The sequence below is a fragment of the Calliphora vicina genome, chromosome 3 (assembly GCF_958450345.1).
Source record: "Calliphora vicina chromosome 3, idCalVici1.1, whole genome shotgun sequence".
NCBI classification, from domain to species: domain Eukaryota; kingdom Metazoa; phylum Arthropoda; class Insecta; order Diptera; family Calliphoridae; genus Calliphora; species Calliphora vicina.
In genome coordinates this window covers 64,917,563-64,938,804 of record NC_088782.1, presented here as the reverse complement: position 1 = coordinate 64,938,804, position 21,242 = coordinate 64,917,563, and the positions used below count along the sequence as shown (strand labels likewise).

The window sequence follows — 21,242 nt, the reverse complement described above, 5'->3', positions numbered from 1 at the left end:
CTACATAAAAAAATGTACTTTGTACACATGTTGATACTTTTTTTTAGAACCATATGTATATTTTGAACCAATACACATAGAATCTTGTATACCCGACATCTATGTAGTTTTTGCCTTTTATGGGGATTTAAATTTAAATACCTACAAAGTTTTTTTACTATACCACGGTAAATAACGTTACAGTAGGCACTTTTCTAACAAAAACTCAGTTTTTGGAATACATTTTCTCCGTTTTAGAAATTTTGGTATTTGAAAATAAAAATATTTTGAATATTAATCGGGCCTGTCACACATTTTGTTCGGAATGGTTTCAATTCCTTAGTTTTTATTCCGATCGATTTCATTTTAGGTTCTTCAGATTCCGTGTAATTTATTAATTCCAAAAATATTTCTTAATTCTGCATTTCTGATTTTAATTTGACAGCGTTTTTCATATTAAAACAAATGTGAAGGTTTTGGTACAGAAATTGATTAAAAATTTTAGAAAACCAAATAATTAAAATCAAATATAAATTCCACTTTGAAAACTGAAAGTGGTTTCATTCCGAAAGAATTTTTCGTTTAGCTTTTTCTGAAGAAGCAAAATACGGAATTAATTCCACTTTCGATCGGAATGAAATTCTGTGACAGGCCTGAATATGCCTTTGATTTAATGACATTTGGATCTACATTATTTTCCAATTTTGTTATACCGTTAAAATTGTACATTAATTCAAATTTTACATTTTTGTTCATGGAAAATAACTATATTATAATTTTTTAGTTTCTAAAGTAAATGACGTCCGGAAAATAAATAAAATTATTTCCTTTTTCTAAACTATTAATCCTCAAGTGCTAAGGTTTCACCAATACCAACTACTTGTACAAAAAGCTTATATTTAAGTATTCATCAGGAGCTCCACAAACCTTGCTCCCTTTTTTTATATATTCCATGCAAAATTTGTTTTTGAAAAAACGTAAAAAATACGGACATTTTTACATGTTCCAACTTTGGATGCGTGTTGTTTTTATTAAGTTGTATTTCGAACCTTTATGCTGAATTAAAAAAAAAATAAATAAACCTAAATATCTCTTGAACTAAAAGAGTATATCTGCTTAAATTTTTAAATTTTAGCTCATTCGGATCATACTTGGATTTTTTTTAAAAATATGATACCCGAGGTGGCGTGTGATTTTGCTTATTAAGCGTAAAGGGCTTTGGTATCTTTGGTGACCCCCACTAAAATTTTCCGGCAAAAGTTTTCGTAAAATATTTTAATACTTAAATGTCCTTTTTGAAAGAACTTTTTTTGATTTTCAAATTGACCTCTAAAGAGAGGAGATAGAGGGTTAAGATCTTTCACACAAATAATCCACAATATAACTCTGACAATAAGAATTCTCTCAGACATTAACTTACTACATTTTTTCAGTTAGTAAAATGCTCCCATCGATCAAAAAACTAAAACTTTGACCCACCGTAAAAAAAATTTCAGACCGGCTGGACTATAAGTTTATTCTACAAAAATTATCTACTCGCCATGCCCTTTCAGAATTATAGGGTTATTCTGTTCCAATCAAAAAGTCTCAATTTGTTGGATAGTGTTATTATAAGACAATTATGAATGTCAAGTAATTTTCTGAGGGTACCTTGTATGTGGAAAAGGGACAAATCTTGACCGATTTCCGTCATAGTTTACAGTAAAATTTCGAAATACATAGATCTAATTTTTATCAGGATTACGGCAGAATCAACATATTTATGACTGCTAAAACAGAATTCCGCGGGGACACTTGTATGGGACTAGGTGAAATCATGGACCGATATTGCTCATTTTCAATACCAAACAAGACTTATCAATGGAGAGTATTTCAGCCTGCAAGATCGTATCGCTTGGGCCCTATCGTGTTTTCAACAGACAGACGGACATAGCTAGATCGTCTCGGAATCTTCTGAGGATATAATAGATGTCGCTTATTTGCTGTAACAACGTCATAATTCTAAATTTTGAGTTAATAGCTCCACTGCATAATAAATAAGTTATTTTAATAACTGACAAAGTAAAATAGGTTTATTCAATATTTTTTAGGAGCACATGAAATTTGTTACTTGTTCGGAATGACAAAATCAATATACCCCCATCTTATCTGGTACTTTTTTTCATAAAATGTTAATAATTCAAACAAAAATTAAACAACAGGTTGTTATTTGGATTGAATTAGGCCAAATATGGGTAAACAGTTAGGTACTTTTTAAAACATATTCTTCTTTAGACAATAAATATATATGTACATCACAAATAAATTCTCCAAAATGTAGTACAGTGGGACCTCGATTATCATTCTGTATAATCAATTTTCCCGGTTATTGAGTACCAATTTTGAGTAGTTTTTTAATACATATTGTTGTAATTACATAATTATATCAGTAATAATAAAATTATTTAAGGATTTAATTAAATTTCGGACATATGCCTACACCCCTTCATTTTCTGGACAGATTAAGTTATTCTACGCATTTCTCAAAACTGCAGAAGTAATAGCGTTCCAAGCATTATTAATTGAGAACAGTGCTTTCTTGAATTCTTCTCTGTTGATTGACGTAACAAGTTTTTACACTAGAGTTCTTCGATAATGACATTTAAAGCCCCATATTGCACCCTGATCCATCGGAAAGACATAACATTTGGTGGGAAAAATTTCACAGTAATGTTTTCATTGTTGAGTTTTTCCATTGATATGAATTCATTTAATTTTTCCACAAAAATAATTTTTCTCCTGCAGCATTAAGGTTGTGAATTCCATATCGTTTTTTTGTTTAATTTTGAGTGGAATATTTTAGCCTTTTCATTCACTATTAATCCAAAAATTGGAGTTCGTTCTTTCAGGAAAGATCGAAAGCCAATAACAGAATCACTTTCTACACAAAACTTTAAAAGTCGAGGTAATTCCCCTTTTCGATTTATTCACATTGTGTTTGATTGTTCAAAAATAATCGAAAAAAATGTTGCTTATAATCCCGGATAATCGAGTTAATTACGATTAATCGATCCAAAAATATTTTCTTTTTCTTTCCCGGATAATTGATGTTGCCGGTTAATCGAATCACGGATAATCGAGGCCTCACTGTGTGTATTTTGTATATTCAAACTTGGCGTGTGTTCAAGAGAGAAGAGAAAAAATTGGTACTTTTATTCCTCATGGTACTTTTTTTATATTTTAAATTATTTAACAAATGGACATAAAATTTAGTTACATCAGTAGAGAATAAATAGTACTTTTTCGTTAATAAGTTTTTTTTTATAATAATTGATATAGAAATATGAAATTAAGCTTATATGGTACTGAGTGAGTTAGAAACTCATGGTACTTTTTGTTTAATCGAATGGTACTTTCTTAAGATTTTATAATAATTCGAAATGAATTATAATACACAAATGGTACTTTTCGATTTTTCTATTAAAATGATCCAATAAACATGTAATTGGGGACAGGTTATCCTGAATGAGTGAGAATTTAGAAAACACGAAAAGAGTATTCAACTATGTGACCAGTCGCAAAATATGGCCTGGGTTGATTAACAACAATTTGCGCTTCATTCTCATTAATTCTTAAGACGTTTGCGTCTCGTTCTGGCGCGTGTGTGAAGTAGGACTTTGCATAACGGTTCCTGTTCTTCGTCGTTTACACAAACCGCCTGTATTTTAATTTGGATAAATCCTCATTGATACTGGTGGAATACCATTATCACTGTTTATTTTAATAACGATAAAAAAAATAGGATAGTTGCAGTTCTATTTGGAATAATTTGATAATCATTTTAGTCATTGTAGTTGAACAATTTTAATTTACATATATAGAAAATTAAATGTATTCTTTCATCTACATACATTTCTAAGTTTTAGTTAGAAATCGCTCTTGAAAACATATAAAAATGCATGCTCTTAAAATACACAATGCGTACATATTTCATTCCAAAGCCACTTTAATTAATGAATGCATTCGTTTAGATATTTAAAAAGTTTTGTATACATAGTACTTCAATCACTTTCATATCACTTAAGCAGCTTTTTGTTAAACTACCAAACAAATCTACTCATATAATAATCCTTTTTAACTTAAAACCTATTAAAATTCTTAGCTAAACTTAGTATGTACGAGTATTTAAACAATATTTTAAATATTTTACACAAAACAATTGAAAATTGTACTCGTAAAAGATATTTAAATAGTGCATTTCTTTAGATACTTAAGTACTTATATTTAAAATAAAATAATTTTAATAAGAAACTTTGCTTAACAAACCAAATCCTTTTGGAAGATAAATCCTTTTTGAATTTTAAAAACTATAAACTACTTGCTATTCTTTAAGACCTTCCTATTAAGTAAGATTATGATTTCATTTTAATTTAACATAATCTGCGCTTTTATTGTATTTATTGTTAGATATTTTTGCTGGCATCTTTTAATTGTTGAAACAAATTTAAAAAAAATAAAACACCAACAACTAAGACTTTTAATTTTGTTAATTAATGGCAAATAAATATTTAATTAATTGAAATTTTTAGGCCACAAAAGTCAAGGATAATTTTGCCGATCAAACTTTTCGTTATCCGGTCATGTTGCTCGGCAAAAATAAGGATCTAACCATAGCGGCTACAGGGAATTCTAGAAAAAGATTTTCCAAATATGATAAAGTAAATATTCAAACAAACACAAAAAATTATACAATAAAAATAAACTGATTACACAGTGCAACAGTGAAAAAAACACACGATCATGACAGTATAGATTCGACTCTACTACCAAAGGGTAGTAAAACCCTATACTCAGTTTGCCCATTTTGGTGACCGATTTTTTTTTATGGGCCCCCAAAGTTTCTGAAAATCAGTGGGGCCTCTAAAAAAGGTGTCATCAGGTTTTGGTTAACAGCTAATTCAGACTTTGTGCTACGGCTTAACTTTATATGGCAATAATATAGCTAAGAGTCCGCCAAATAAATTTTGTTAAAATTTGTTTCCAAAAAATAGCTTTTTCGTGCACTTTTGTTGAAAAAATATAGGAAGAAAATTTTTTTTTTTTACTTTTTTTAGAATAACTTCCAGGGACTCCTAATTTTTCAATAACAATATCCCGCAAAGTTGTAGCTACGGTAAATTTGAATAACTCTCGTGAACATATCAATGCAATCCGAACATACCTAGGTATTCTAAATAGCTGTCAAAAATCACTTTGTAGCTTAAAATTTGTAGTTTTTTACTCATTTTTGACTCTAAAACAATAATTTTTTGCTAAAAATGTATGTTCGAGTGTATACTTCTCTATTGTGCTGGAATAACGAAGAATGGGCAAATCATTATCGGTATGATCCGGGCGCATAACTTTATCCAATCTTGATCATGCAAGACCGGCTTGATGCAAGATATGAAAAAACTTTAAAATTTTTGAAAGTGGGCAAGGTTTGTGGAACTTCTGAAGTGTAAATATAAGCTTTTTATATAAGTTTTTGATATCGGTGGAAACCTTATGACTTAAAGATTGACATTTTAGTGAAATGAATAATTTTGTGACGTCATTTACCTTAAAAACTAATAATATTTTAAAATGGTGATTTTCCATCAAGAAAAATAAAAACTTTGAATTAATGTAAAATTTGAACAGTTACAGACATCACAATAAAATTTGGAAGTAATATAGACCTAAATATTCCTAAGTCAATGGCATCACTAATGTTGCCATTCTTTGTTTTTAAACACCGAAATTCCTAAAACGGCGAAAATTTGTTCCAAAAACTAAGTTTTTTTTAGAAAATAGCCCACTTTGACGTTATTTACAGCATGATAGTAAAAACGTTCTGTATGTATATAAACAACATATGGGGCTATACAAATGTGATGAGCTTTTGAGGTTCGGTGTTTTGCGTTTTTAGAATTTTTTACTCAAACCTAATTTTTTTTTTCAAAATTGCCCAAGTTTGGATAGGGCTGGGGGGTACAATGTCCGCTTCAGTTAGTCAAATTTTACCTTATATGTTTTTGCATTAAGTTCTCTTACCAGATCATAAAAAAATGTATATAGTCCCGAAGAAAATTAGTTTTTTATAAAAGAAAAAATATGGGGACTTTTTTGGGAAAAAACTTAAAAAACACACGCATACAAAGTTGAAATATATAAAAAGATGCTTCAACTTTGGATGCGTGTAACTTTTTATAGGGACGAAATAATTGTTATCAGATTTGTTTTATTTTCTTTAGAATTTTATCGCAAATATACGTCATATATAAAAAAACAAATTTCGACCTTTCGTAGGCCCATCAAATTTAAAATACGAAAAAAAGATCGGGCAAAATTTAAAAAAATATTAAACCCAAATATCTCTTGAACTAAAAGAGATAACTACAGATAAAATCATATTTTTTGTAGACCTTCTCAAGGTCTATCTATATTTGAAATTGCAGCTCATTCGGATCATAAATGACTTTTTGGTAATTTTTTTATAAATGTGTGACATTGAAGGTCCACCCACTGATCCCCATTCCGAACACCTCAGCCGAGTAAATAATACAGCACAACATAGAAGTGTGGACTTGATAATACTATTTTTACAAAAAAATCTTTGTTTTAGCGTCAAAAAATAGGAAAAACGAAAATTGTTAAGGTACAAAGTGATCTTTATGTGCTATGTAGAGTGACTAGACACATTCAGAATGCATTGATATGTTCACAAGAGTTATTCAAATTTACCGTAGCTACAACTTTGCGAGATATTGTTATTGAAAAATTAGGAGTCCCTGGAAGTTATTCTAAAAAAAGTAAAAAAAAAAAATTTTCTTCCTATATTTTTTCAACAAAAGTGCACGAAAAAGCTATTTTTTGGAAACAAATTTTAACAAAATTTATTTGGCGGACTCTTAGCTATATTATTGCCATATAAAGTTAAGCCGTAGCACAAAGTCTGAATTAGCTGTTAACCAAAACCTGATGACACCTTTTTTAGAGGCCCCACTGATTTTCAGAAACTTTGGGGGCCCATAAAAAAAAATCGGTCACCAAAATGGGCAAACTGAGTATAGGGTTGTACTACCCTTTGGTAGTAGAGTCGAACCTATACTGTCATGATCTTGTGTTTTTCCAAAAGTCTCCATTTGTTGCATAGTGTTATTAAATTTCAAATTTTGTTTATACGATTTTTTTTAAAATAGAACATAACAAACATATTTCTTTTACTACTTTTTTTTAATTGTATTAATATTTTATACAAAAAAACATCACTAATCAAATAATATATAAATAAATGTGTTTTTTAATCAATTTATTTAATTTGTATTTGTTTTTTTTTTTTTTTAATATATTGAATGTTGTTATTTAATAAATGTTTTATTTCTATAAATTTATTATATTATCTGTATTATATATAAATATCTATTGCATTTTTATTACATATAAATTAATATGTTATACTTATATTAGGGGTATTCACAGGATGTTCTAAAATAAATGTCATAAATAGTTATAAAAAATAATATTTCAATATGTTTAAAGTACCATCATAGCAGACAATTCGTAATTGTCAAATTCTCTTCAGCATAAGATAATGAGCTAAACATAAGATAATGATGCTAAACAACAAGTATATTCGGCTGTGCCGGATCTTGTAGACCCAACATCAATAAGTTGCTTTGGTCTTCTATGACTACTTAAATACCGAACTGTACAGAATTTGACAGAGTGATTAATTTCTTAAAACTTTAAATGACTTTAGTAGAAATTTATGTTAATATCATTATATATAAATTATTTATTGACAATAAAATATTTTTCTGATATAGGGGTTATATGGGGTTGAGGTCAATTATGGACCGATCGGCACAAAACTGGGTAGAAATATTTAGGTTCATGTAAATCTTGTTTACGTCCAATTTCATCACGATATTAATTATTATAAGACAACTAGCTGAACCGGTCCGCGTTGCTGGCCCTTACAATAATTTCGTTGGAAATCTTTGGTATGCGTGAAATCATTACGTCTTCGCATTTTAATCTGCCACCGATGATTGTTGCCTCAATTAAATTTGGTGAACATTTTTTGATGGTCAATCGTGTTCCGTTGCATAATTTTGATGCGTTTATGTTGCAGAGAAACATTATCTGTGATCCAACCTTCAATGTTTCAGTAATTGATTTGTATTTCATTGTTTCGCCAGTCAGTTTCAATTAATTTGCACGTTCCCACAGCCAATCTGAATTTTTGTAGTTGGTTGTAAGACTTGTAAATACCTTGTCGACAACGGATTGAATATTCATTTGCATTTGGCAGAAGTTCGGCGGGAACGAAATCTGATTTGTCGACGTTGTTTACTATATTAGTTGTACTTTCGGAAATTTTGTTTATCATCGGTTGATAATATAAAAGCACTTTTATAGTACAATGTTAACAGCGGCCTACTTGTTTTATCGAACGATATGAAAATTTGGTATGTACCGGACATGTCACACCAAATCATTCGCTTCAGAGTACACCACTGTGAATTAAAATTTTTAGAATGATGTTAAGCAACGAAATTAAAATATCGAATGAAAAAATAAAAATAATTATTTGACAATTTGTTTTTGAGATTTTTTAACTTTTTTTTTTATTTGCAAAAGTTTGGCCACAATTACTGACCTTGAAATCATTAGGTATAGTGTCATTAGCGGTATAGTGTAAAAAATTGATTTTACCACGCCCCTCCGCCCACAGACCGAAAATCAAAAATCAGATTCACTGAAAATTTTATAAAAATCGGTCCAGCCATATCTCCGGAACCACTATGCCGTAGGAGTGATAACCGGGCACTGCTCAATTGAAGCCTTCATTGGTAAATGGAATATGGACACACCGGACTTATGTAGGTTGTGCGAGGATACTGAGGAACTAGAAACATATTATCTGTAACTGTCCCAGACTACAGGGTCGCAGGAAAAAATGTCTAGGGGAAAGATTCCATAATATAGCTAGATATGATCTAGGAAATCTACTAGGCTTTATCAGATGAATAGGATGGCTATTTTTATTTAACGGGACTATGTGAATCCCAGTTTATAGTTCTTTTTCTTATTATACTTATCTTTGGACTTGGTTTTCACTTTAATTATATTTAATATTTCTTATGTCATATGATTTTTTTCTTTTTTCTCTCCAATTTCATTTCTTCAATTCACTTCAAGTTCACACCGGGATTTTTTAAAATGTTTATCTTTTATTTTGAAACATTTGTACCTTTTCCCATCTTTCTGGCAACATATGGATTCCGAGCCAAAAGAAATGCTCATCTTTTCGGACCAAGAACAAATCAAACCAATTTCGGATACTATGTTCCAAAGTGATGCGTATTGCAGAGAGTTAGTACTGAAGCGGGTGAGGCCGGGCTTCACTTACGATCTCTTACGCTTTTGCTTATCGTAATGGATCCATTTTTCTTTTATAGCCTTCAAGCATCATTTCGGACATGCAAATTTAAGGTCTCTCGGCTTTAATTCGTATGTAATCCAATTTCCCTATTTTTGGATGAATCCTTCTGCTTACAAATGTTTTCGAATTGCTGCTTGAGTAGCTCTCAATAATTTTGCAAGCTTTTGCTGAGTTTTGCAATAATCTTCATTGAATAATGCCTCCAACTCTTGGCCCTCAAACTGTTTTGTCTGGGCTGGTCGATCTTTTTCTTCCTTGTCAAAATAACCACTTCTAAACCGCACAAACCATTTTTCGGACGTTGAAACCGATGAAACACATTCACCATAAACTTTATTCAAAATTAGAAAATAACGAATTCTATTCCTGACTACGCGAAGTACGCTTTAAACGGTTAATTTTTCTAGATGTAATGGAGTCTGTAGGGTCTGTTAAGGTTTGGTCTCACTTCGTATGTGGCTATTTTTTTATTAACAAATCCGTTAAGTAAAAAATTAGCCTCATCGCTGAACACAATTTTGCAATAAAACAGTCATCTATAAATTGGGCGAATCGATGACTGATTTTCAAAGTAAATTTGTTCATGATCATTTACCAGGGCATACTGATCATAAGTGTCAAAAAGTAAGTGTAGTACAGTGATGGTTTGCCCAAATTTCAGCAGCTCATAATAAATACAGACATTGGTGTCGATTCGGGGGGTTGGCCGGGCTTCACTTACGATCTCTTACGTGACAGTTCGTAAACACCCTTTATATATAGAGCTTAGTATGATCTGTTAAATTCTGCTCTGTAGAAAAATTATATTAATAGAATGAAAACCAATTTTAAGAATTTCGTGAACTACAAAAGAAGATCCCGTGATTTTTTCGCCTGAAATACCAAAACTATGAAATTGATGTTGCTACTATTGCAAATATGTTTACAGACGTTTTTACAAATACCGGGATTCGGGATTTTATAAATGTAAATCTTGGGATCCCGGGATTTCGGTATTTTTCAGGACTTCGGGATTTTAATTTCACATTAAAAAGCATAAAATTTAACAATGAAAGCTATTTATTTCATAAATAGATTTAAGTGGCAAAATGAAAACTAAAATTTCTTGAAAACCGAGAGAAAAGAATGTCCAACTCATTTCGATGCTCGAAATTTATTATCATAATTTATGCATATGTTCTACGATTTATGACATTTTTTGAAGGTCCTGACATTGGTACCCTTAATATTAACAGGCTTTCTTCAGATCCTTTTAATATAATTTAAAAATATTTATGTTTTCTTTATCATTATTATTATAGTACATCAATGAAACTCATTTACCTCTGATACCTGATGAAGCCATACAGTCTTTGTCAGAAAGTGATATGCTCAAGGTAGAAAAGCGTATGGAAAGGAGACGCAAACTGTTATCGGAGAAATGTACAGAATTGGGTCTAGATGTGATTGGTAAGTAGAAGTGAAAAAAACCTCAAAAACTAAAAAATCAGTTAGTAAAACGAGTTAAACTCATTTTATTTCTATTTCTGTGTGAAAATATTATTTTATGAATTTTCTCCCAATGGAAAATCCAATACATTTTTATACAAAATTTAAACGAAAATAATACAGTGATAATCTGAAATTCATTTACATACTACAACATACATATTTAATATATCTATAAGCTCGCATAATAAAGACATTTTATTAAAAATAAATGAACAAAAGCTATGTATATGCATATTTTCAATAACATGAATTGTAGATTAAGGCATAATAGATAGAAAAAGACATTTAATACCAACCAATGCCAATCCTTCTTTGCTCTTGTCACGAACATTAATCCGCTTTTTTTTAATATTCACAAATAAAAAACCCTAAAATACACAGACCGAACGACACACACTCCCCACATTCCACACCCACAATTAAAACTCGAACAAGTGTATCCTTTTGAAAGTAAATACCGTCCCGTTAAATCAACACCGGATGTTTTTAAAAGGCCTACAATATGGATGACAAACTACAACTATTTACAGCGACAACAACCACATGTACATATGACCCACTTTGTTTTAACATTTTAATAATGCCAACCAAGAGACAGAGAGAGAGAGAGAGACAAAGAGAAATAATAAAGAGAAAATAATATTGAAATAACGTTTCTTTTATTCATTTATTCTATTTGCAGGCACCGATTCATGGCACAAGCCAAATCCTTGGGAATTTTTAGTCAATAAAAAACATCATATCATATGGTAAGTTTAATTACTGTAATATGCATCCTTATATGCATGAGAATTCGCATTAGGTTGGCTCAAAAAAGATACAAAATTAGCTTGTTTAAAGATATAAAATTTCGAAAAAGTTTTATTAAAATTTTAGACGTTAGGGAGCTAGATTCAAGAATAAGGACCTTTTAATTCTTGGATCAATTCAGGATTATTCTAAAGGAATACTATTTTCGTACTCTTAAAAGTTATTAAAGAGGATATTCTAACAACTTTTATTTTCTAGGTTTAGATTTGGTCCTTCTACCAATACTGTGATACCTTATGGTTTAAAAAATATTCATAGAACTTGTCTGATCATCCACCAAGCAAAATTGTCAAAACATGGAACTAGAATGATTTACAACTATTGTTAAAAAGTTGAATTTTAATTAGTTTTAGCTATCTAGATTCAGATATTGACCATTTTATATCGCATTAAGATTCGAAGATTAAAATTAGCAATATTATATTTCAAATCCGTTTGTCTATGCGAACATATTGTTACGTTTTAACCTTATAAAAAAGTTGGTTTATTTCCTTTAAATAAACCGGATACTTTTGATTGCAAATAAAAGCAGTTTAGTAGTTTAAAAATTGTAGCAACTCTTTATTTATTTAAAATGTACAAATAGTCGCTCAGTGTTTTTTATACACGTTTATTAATTCGCAGAAATACAGACACACTTGAAATGTATACGAATTCACTTGAAAATTCAGCACACTTTAAGGCACTCAGTTGATGTTTATTCGAATAACGTCTCTGATAATCTCAACTCACGACTGCAACCATGGCCACATTTATACACACGCCATCTCTGGTGAACTTTCTACAATGTTCTTTAACTGTCAAAACTCGTATATTCGAAGTCTGGAGCTTTCGAATACACACGCCATCTCTGATGCACTTTCTACAATGTTCTTTAACTGTCAAAACTCGTATATTCGAAGTCTAGAGCTGGCACACGCCATCTCTGGTGAACTTTCTACAATGTTCTTTAACTGTCATAACTCGTATATTTCAAATTCGAATATACGAGTCACAGCAAACATTCAGCGTTGCCATACTTACGATCAATGATCAACTAAAAGCTTTTATCGAATGTTAATAATGCCCACAAATATGCACTGCTATTTGAAATCATTATGCAATTTTAAATCAGCCTTTAAAATCGTTATATTTGAATTCAAGTACAATTTCGTAACAATATAAACCAATATCCAAGTTAGGACTAAAGGAAATATTATTATCGAAATGTCTGCCCACTTATTGCTATTGAAATTGTTATCGACCGAATAGACCTAGTGGCATTAGCCTTATGTATAAATGGAGATTCCAAGTTAGTCTTCTAAATATCGATATAATAAGAGATATCACACATATTGATTTAAAACTACACAGAGAAAACAGATTCGTGATAGCAACCGAATTTGTTGCCAATCGAATGGTTCGGTTGCACACATAGAATATTTCGGTTCTATCAAGAGAAAGTCAGTTGATAAAGAAGAATTTCGGTTGATGCAACCAAACTTTTGTTACTCCTTTCAAAATTTTGTTGCCACAACTGTAGAATTCGGTCACTAAGGTAGAATCATTCGATTGACAACAAATTCGGTTGCTATCACGAATCTGTTTTCTCTGTGTAGTGATGAAGACTCCACCGGAATTCAGAGGGATCTACAAGCAGCTAGGTGACTTAGATTACGCCAATGACATTTGCCTACTGTCACACATGTTCAACAACCTGTCTCAAAAATTAAGACTCCTAGAGGCAGCGATAGCGAAAGCAGGTTTAAAGATAAACTTGGTTGAAGATGTTAACAGCTTCTGCTATATCTGCATTATTATCAGCAACAAAGGAGGATCTAGTGCTGATATCGAAAACCGCATCAGGTATGCCCGACGGTCATTTGGTCATCTAAGTCATGTATGGAAAGTTACCCATATATCCAGAAAAACGAAAATGAGCATATTCAATTCAACGTGAAGTCAGCATTATTGTATGGATGCGAGACATGGAATGCAGCCGCGCACGACATAAACGCAGTCCAAGTATTTGCCAATAGATTCCTGAGGAGAATTTTATAAATATATTGGCCAAATGTTCCTCTGCGCATCGAAATATTGAGACGTAAGTGGAATTGTATAGGTCACACACTACGTAAACCCGCAGATGACCTAACACGGGCAGGCATTGATTGGAACCCGCAGGGTAACAGAAGAAGAGGAAGACCCGCACATACGTGGAGAATACAGTTGGATTCTGAAGTAGCAACCACAAGGCAGTCTTGGAATGAACTGAAACTAATAGCTTGTAACAGATCACAATGGAATACATTTGTAGTGGAATTATATTCCAACTCGGAAACCCAATAGACATATGAAAAAACTCAATAATATCAGCCGCATACAGGGACCCTACTTTCAAAACCCAAATCAATAACATAGTGACATGACGAATGAGTTATACCCAATAGAAACAAAGGATACCCTCAATAGCATTAGTGAAGACGCGGTTAGGCGCTGGAGTTGGTGTCTTCATAGAAAATAATGATACTGGAGGTCTTACAGTTGAATGCAGTGTCTTACAGGCTGGAATTATGCTGTATTGAAGGACTCTAAGGTTGTGGAGGACAGTAGGTGGGCTTTATATGATCTAATAGGACAAACGAGATAAGATTTGGAGCTGGAAGAAGGAGGTAAAGCTTAATTAAAATTAGGGGACACCATTTACAGCCTGTTTACTTTCGTAGGTCATGCCATGATAGCCGGCCAAACATAAATAAAAAAACCTTTTTGGCTACCTATAAGACTATTGGTCGGTCAGTAGTTAAATACGCTGCTCCAAAATGTTGCATTAACGATTGTCATAGGCTGCATGAAGATAACGGAGGATCTCCCCGTAATGTTGACGAAACACTTATTCCAGTGATGTCATCGGACTATATACAAGAGGAAACTAAGGATCTCCTAGTCATTTTGACGAAACAGTTCTTCCTGGGATGTCATCGGAGGTGCATCCTAGCTTTATGATCACAAATTACCCGAAGAATAAAGAATCTTCGAGTTTACGAAGAAAACAAACAGAAATCAGAAGAATGTGCAGGATACAATGAATGGCATTCATAGATATATAGAATGTCGTACTTGGAGATCGCCCCTGCATATAGCGAGATTCGGATAACAAAATAGGCTGACAATTATGCGGATATTGGATCATGGACTATATGACCAACATTTTACAGGACAGGGAACAATCTGTTATTAGGGTCTGAGTCTGATGAATTTTGGAAGTGTTGAGTTAGAAACCATTCGGCATATTTTTTTATAATGGCCCACATTTAGACTTATATGGAAATTAAAAAACTTAATTTTGTCTTTCCGTAGGGAATCCTAACGGACCCTAAAGTGTCTCCTAGTGGAAGTGCGTTGCTTAACCTAACCTAGCTGTACATACCTAGAGGAATGTACAAATCAAGATATATATTGTATTATGCAGAAAAAATAGTAACCACGCTAGGATATGCAATACTTAGCTTGAAGAAAAGTTTAAAGACCAAGATTTGGAGGCATTACTCCTAAAAGATTGTTGTCATACTCAGTAAGAGCTTGCATAATCATTGCGAGCTACTTAATCAACTATTTCAAAATGTTTGCGAGCAGCAGGATTCATCCAAAAGCAGTGTAATTTGGTACCATACGAATTGAAGCCGAGAGACCTTGAAAGACGATTTTACAAGTCCGAAATTATGTTTGAACTCTATTAAAAAAAATATTTTTGCACAGAATCATTACTTGCGATAAAAAAATGGATCCATTACGATAACACGAAGCGTAAGAAATCGTACGTGAAGCCCAGCCAACCAGTCGATTCGGCACTAAGGTAATTCTCTGTATTTGGTGGGAGCAAAAGGGTCCTATCTATTTTGAGCTGCTGAAATCTGATTCATTTGAAGTGAGCATTGGCACGCCTTCTAGTCCTTATAGTGTCGGCATGGTGTAGTGGTTAAAGTGCTTGCTTACAAAACCATGCACCCCAGTTTCCCTGGTAGAGGATGAAAAATGTTCATCATGGTTTTCGAGTTTTTAAAATTAACCCCCCTCTAAACAATCCATACCAGAAGCCTCCTGATCACTCCTTCCCCTGAAAAAGAGGTTAACATCATGGTAAAGATCAGGCAGCCCGCCACCCTCTGGGGAAAAAAGGTAATCAAAGAATTAGCAAGAATGGCAGCCCCATTATCCTAGACCAGATACAGCAGATCAATCATCTACTTAGCTGGAACAACAACCGATTAACGAAACTGATACAAGGCAAAAATAATAATAGACTGGTAACATCGTACATGCATTCTTGGACCCGCTACAGCAGACCAATCATCTACTTAGCTGAAAGAACAACCGTTTAACGAAACTGATACAAAAATAATAACAATAGACTGATTCTAATGGCAACATCATACATGGAGACGCACGATACTCCAATAACTAGGACAGTGCAATCTACATGGGAAATACGCTAACATATCGTATAAGATGGAGATGCTTTGTGGAAACCAAATGCTCCCAAAAGGAGTAATGGAGAAAAAAAAATAGTCCACACCTTGCCCTTCCAACTAATATTTGTTTCGATCGATGCAGAAAGCTTTCTGCGGGATACGTTTCACTTTGGAACAGAGTCTCCGTAATATCACATTTTGCTGTTAGAACTTTGTTTGAATACATCTTAGGGTATTTTTCTAGAGCAGCTTTAGCTTCAAGGATTTCGAAGTAAATTATTTTGTCAAAGTGTATAGAAGGAAATATTAGTAATCAAATAGAGTGTTTAAACTTTATGTTTTCTTGAGTACTTCGCGGATCCCCTGAAATGTTTATAAGGTCACCTAGATGGCCGTGGACCTCCATTTGAGTACAGTTCTAGAGTTTGTCGAGAACAAATTATATTTGATCATCCTTCACACACATAAAAAAGACGCATTATCATAAGTGCACAGAGAAAATAGATTCGTAGTAGCATCCGAATTTGTTACCAATCAAATTTTACAGTTGTGGCTACAAAATTTTGAAAGGGTTAACAAAAGTTTGGTTGCTTCAACCGAAATTCTTCTTTATCAACTGACTTCTCTGTTATAACAAAAAATCTAGTTTAATATAGTTAATCCGGAGAATACATTTTAACACATTTATTAGATGCCAAACCTTCATTCTATTACACACATAATTGTTATACAATCTGTAAATAAACAGATTTTGAAATTCAAATCTAGCACTGATTTGACCCAACCCTTTTTGAATCCGTTATAATATGTAAACTATTTGTATAGAAAATCATTGTTTTAATTTCCATTTTTATGTCCTTACAGGTGCAATGTATTTAAAGCTGCCTCTTCATCATGGATGTTTAATTTTAATGTTTTAGCTGGCTATTCAGCGGATTTTTTGCACAAAACAAAAGAAATTTTATTACATTTAGCACGCGAACGTTATCCTCGCGTTACGTTAGATGAGGTAAGTTTTATAAATGATATGGACGATTGCAATTTAAAAGAATTAAATCATTTTAAATAAAACTTGCAAGTTTAATTGAATTCATCAAATACTGAATAATATAATTTGTAAAAAAAAGCTTTCCTCAAATGTAATAGCATTTTTGAATATCGATTAAATCATTTTTACCTCCATTTTTTCTTTCCAGCTACATACCGCTCAAAATAATTCAATTACATTTTTAATAGCACGCCATCCATTCGAAAGACTGTTAAGTGCTTATCGCGATAAATTCGTTTATGCGATACCCCATTCATTTCACGATAAACTGGGGCGAAAGATTGTGCGTACTTATCGAAAAAAGGTATGTTTAAAGTAAATTTTCACTTTTCAATAAAAAAAACTAATTTCATCGCTTTACTCACAGAGCCAACAACTGAAACCTCCTAAATATCCATCATTTTCGGAATTTGTACGCTGGCTGTTGGATCAAATCAAACATGGCAACCATTTGGATATGCATTTTGTGGCCTCAACACAATTCTGTACGCCGTGTTTGATAAATTTCGATATAATTTTAAAATTTGAAACTCTCGAGGAGGATCAGATGTATCTCATTGAAAAGACTGGCTTAAAGCGCATTATCGCTCCCGAGTGGCGTAATATGGGCAAGGGAAAGAATACGCTGGAATTGTTGCAACAGTTCTATTCGAAATTATCGAGAAATGAGTTGGATGGATTGTATGACTATTATAGGTAAGTGTTAGATTAACATAACGCATTTGACATTCGGACCGACAATAGGTCTATTTCGGCAAAAATATTTTGTAACCCAAATTTTTTTTAACTAACTGACAGTTATATAATTTTAACCGACTGTATACTATAATTTAACACATAACCAGATTTCGTGTTAATGGGGGTTATTAAAAAAAATTCGGGTTAAAAAATATTTTTGTCTAAATTTTCCGTCGTTGGAAAGGTCTTTTTATTTATTTTAATAAACATGGTTGAACATGTGTTGAATTATCACATTACAAGATCGTTATTATATTTTTTGACGTTATTTATTTATTACAAACGATAACTTTCTAACTTTATCAATTTCCTCTCTTTTCAGATATGATTTTGAATTATTCAACTACAGTGCAACTTCGTATTTTAATATTGCAAAAGCTAAAGAACTAGATATACCAGAAGAAGCTGCAGCGCTATTAGGAAGACCGCATGCATAAATCTGCCTAACATACACACAGCATTTACATATGTACGTTTTTGAATGACACCCAAGCTTAGGAAAACTAAATAAATCAACACGTCCCAGATACTTGTACATCAACACCAACAAATCAGTTAAGATACAAAATAATTTCATCCATAAAAGCACAGGTTGTTCTCTAACTAACGATTTTTATTGATTGCAGAGTTGGAAACACAAAAACCGTTTAAGCCTAATTAAGTAATAACGACTAAAATAATTCATAAAAAATATTACAAAATGAAAAATGCAATTTTGAGCGTATTTCCAGAGTAGTTTAATTCGTTTGAAAATGAATTTATTTAGTGCGTTTAATGCAGATTGCAAAATGTTGAGAATAAAAGTATAGAAACCATTCGAATTGTAGTTCGAAGCAGCAACAACAAATGAACAAAAAAGACAACTAATTTGTACAATAATTTTTAATATGCGTCAATAATTGAAACATTTGTAGAAACCTAGTATTAAGACAATTTATTTATAAATATCACACGCATAGCGCTTTTTACTTTAAATTTAAAATATTGAGACCCCGGACAAAATGAAAATAAACACGCGGACTAAATGACAGTTACAAATACATTAAATAAAATAATTTTAGGTATAAATTATAACAAACAACCAAAAAAAAAACGAAACCAAAACAATGAACTCGATTCTAATTAACTAAATTAATAAATAAATTAATAAAAAAACAGAGCGTTTTAAGAAAAAATTGTTTTAGAAATAAAATTCTTTTTTGGGAGACTCACAGTTTCATAACCTAAAACACATTTAGGCTATTTTAAAAGTTTTCTATTTCGTTTTAAGAAATTTGAAATTCTTAAAGTAAACTAATAGTTTTAGGTTCATTATTATAGGATTATCTCTCAAAAAGGACATTATAATTAACATAACTTTAGGTTTGTAACACAATTTTGAAGCTCCAAAGAAACAGCTCTTATATTTTGCATTACTTAAGTAGTCTCAAGTGTTTCACCTTATGGCCTTTATTTTCTTTGGAACTATCGTGTAACTCCTCATATTTATGCATTTCTATTTCAACTGAATCGCTCTATTTTTTTCTATTGTAAATTAAACGTTTGTTAAAGTAATTTTAAGTAGTTGCCACAGTTTTTTTTTTTTACTTTTACATAAATATTAGTACATACCATAATTAGTGAATTGTTCTTTATAAAAACAAACAACAAAAAAATAAACTTATTTTTAGTATTTATTCAAAAATTAGTTACATCCATACAAACATACATAAATATTTTGTTAAGTATTGAATGAATAAAATAATTTAAAAAAAAACAATTACTTTAAAGTGTTTAATTATATTTTTCGATTAAGAGTAGATCTTCGAATTCATTAAAAGTTGTAACCCAAAACCCAGTAGTTTTGGCCTTCTATGGGGACTGTACTGTATACATATTAAAAAATAAATAAAATATTTTTCTGATATAGGCGTTATATGGAGGTTACGGTCAATTATGGACCGTTCCTCATAAAAGTTGGTAGAAAGATTTAGGTTCATCACGATATCAGATCAGCAATGAGAAGTGAAAAAGTTAGTAGAGTTAAATCATGACTCAAAATTTCTTGTACTTATGATTGATCACAGATTACTGCCCTTTTTCTCGAACCTCTTACTAACTATCTATGAGTGGGAAATATGAGTGATTACAGATTATTGACTAACGATCTATGAGAGATTTTAGATTTTTCATATAAAAATCTATATTTGGTGGGAAATATGAGTGATCACAGATTATTGTCGTTTTTCCTCTAGAAACACTTAATGGCGATCTATGAAAGCTTTTAGATTTTTCATATAAAAATCGATATTTGGTGGGAAATATGAGTGATCACAGATTATTGTCCTTTTTCCTCTCGGACCTCTTATTGACTATTTATGAGTGATTTTAGATTTTTCATATAAAAATCGATATTTGGTGGGAAATATGAGTGATCACAGATTATTGTCGTGTTTCCTCTAGGACCTCTTATTGACGATTTGTGAGTGATTTTAGAGCTGCCAGACCCCCTATTCCGGTCCGTCCCATTTTTAGTTAAACTTCATGCAGTGATAAGAATTAGGTTCTGTCACAATTATAGTTCTGCAGATATTCGAAAATAAATATTTACCTTGTATTTTTGGCGCCACGCCCATTTATCCAAACATGTCCATTTTCAGCCCACCTGCGCACAATGGTACCGAAGTAAATCTCGCGAAGTTTTGCGAATTTCCCAATTATCAGGCCCGTCACACATTTCGTTCGGAATGGTTTCAATTCCGTAGGTTTTATTCCGATCGGTACCGAAGTAAATCTCGCGAAGTTTAGCGGCTTTCCCAATTATCAGGACTGTCAGACATTTCGTTCGGAATGGATTTCGTTTTAGGTTCTTCAGATTCCGTGTAATTCGTTAATTCAAATAATACGGTCCAAATACAATTCCGTAATAACAATACCGATCATTTTAGGTTCTTCAGATTCCGTGTAACTTATTAATTCCAAAAACATTTAATAATTTTTTATATTAAAACAAAAGTAGAGCTTTTGGTACATAAATTAATTAAAAATTGTTGAAAACTGAAAGTGGTTTCATTCCGAAAGAAATTTTCGTTTTACTTTTTGTGAAGAAGCAAATTACGGAATTATTTCTACTTTCGATCGGAATGGAATTCTGTGACAGGAATGTATAGCTCACCAGATATTCCATATAAACTATTTATTATTTGTATGGGAGGTGCCACGCCCACTTGAAATTTAAAAATAAAAAGTAGCCAATTGCTCCTTCCAGATAAAGAGGAACATACAACTTATGTGG

The 21,242-nt window shown here is 31.8% G+C and overlaps 1 protein-coding gene across 1 annotated transcript in view; it reads left to right on the top strand.

Annotated features, from left to right (window-relative positions):
• The window catches only part of LOC135954936 (carbohydrate sulfotransferase 11), a 45,367-nt gene extending 25,640 nt beyond the window's left edge, over positions 1-19,727 (top strand). Inside the window, exons 2-8 of the mRNA XM_065505184.1 lie at positions 4,548-4,676; positions 10,732-10,879; positions 11,604-11,670; positions 17,047-17,191; positions 17,379-17,534; positions 17,598-17,926; positions 18,291-19,727. Coding sequence (XP_065361256.1) covers positions 4,548-4,676; positions 10,732-10,879; positions 11,604-11,670; positions 17,047-17,191; positions 17,379-17,534; positions 17,598-17,926; positions 18,291-18,405 — 1,089 coding nt within the window. The 3' untranslated portion in view covers positions 18,406-19,727. The remainder of the gene's footprint in view (positions 1-4,547; positions 4,677-10,731; positions 10,880-11,603; positions 11,671-17,046; positions 17,192-17,378; positions 17,535-17,597; positions 17,927-18,290) is intronic.
• Positions 19,728-21,242: the final 1,515 nt, after the last annotated feature.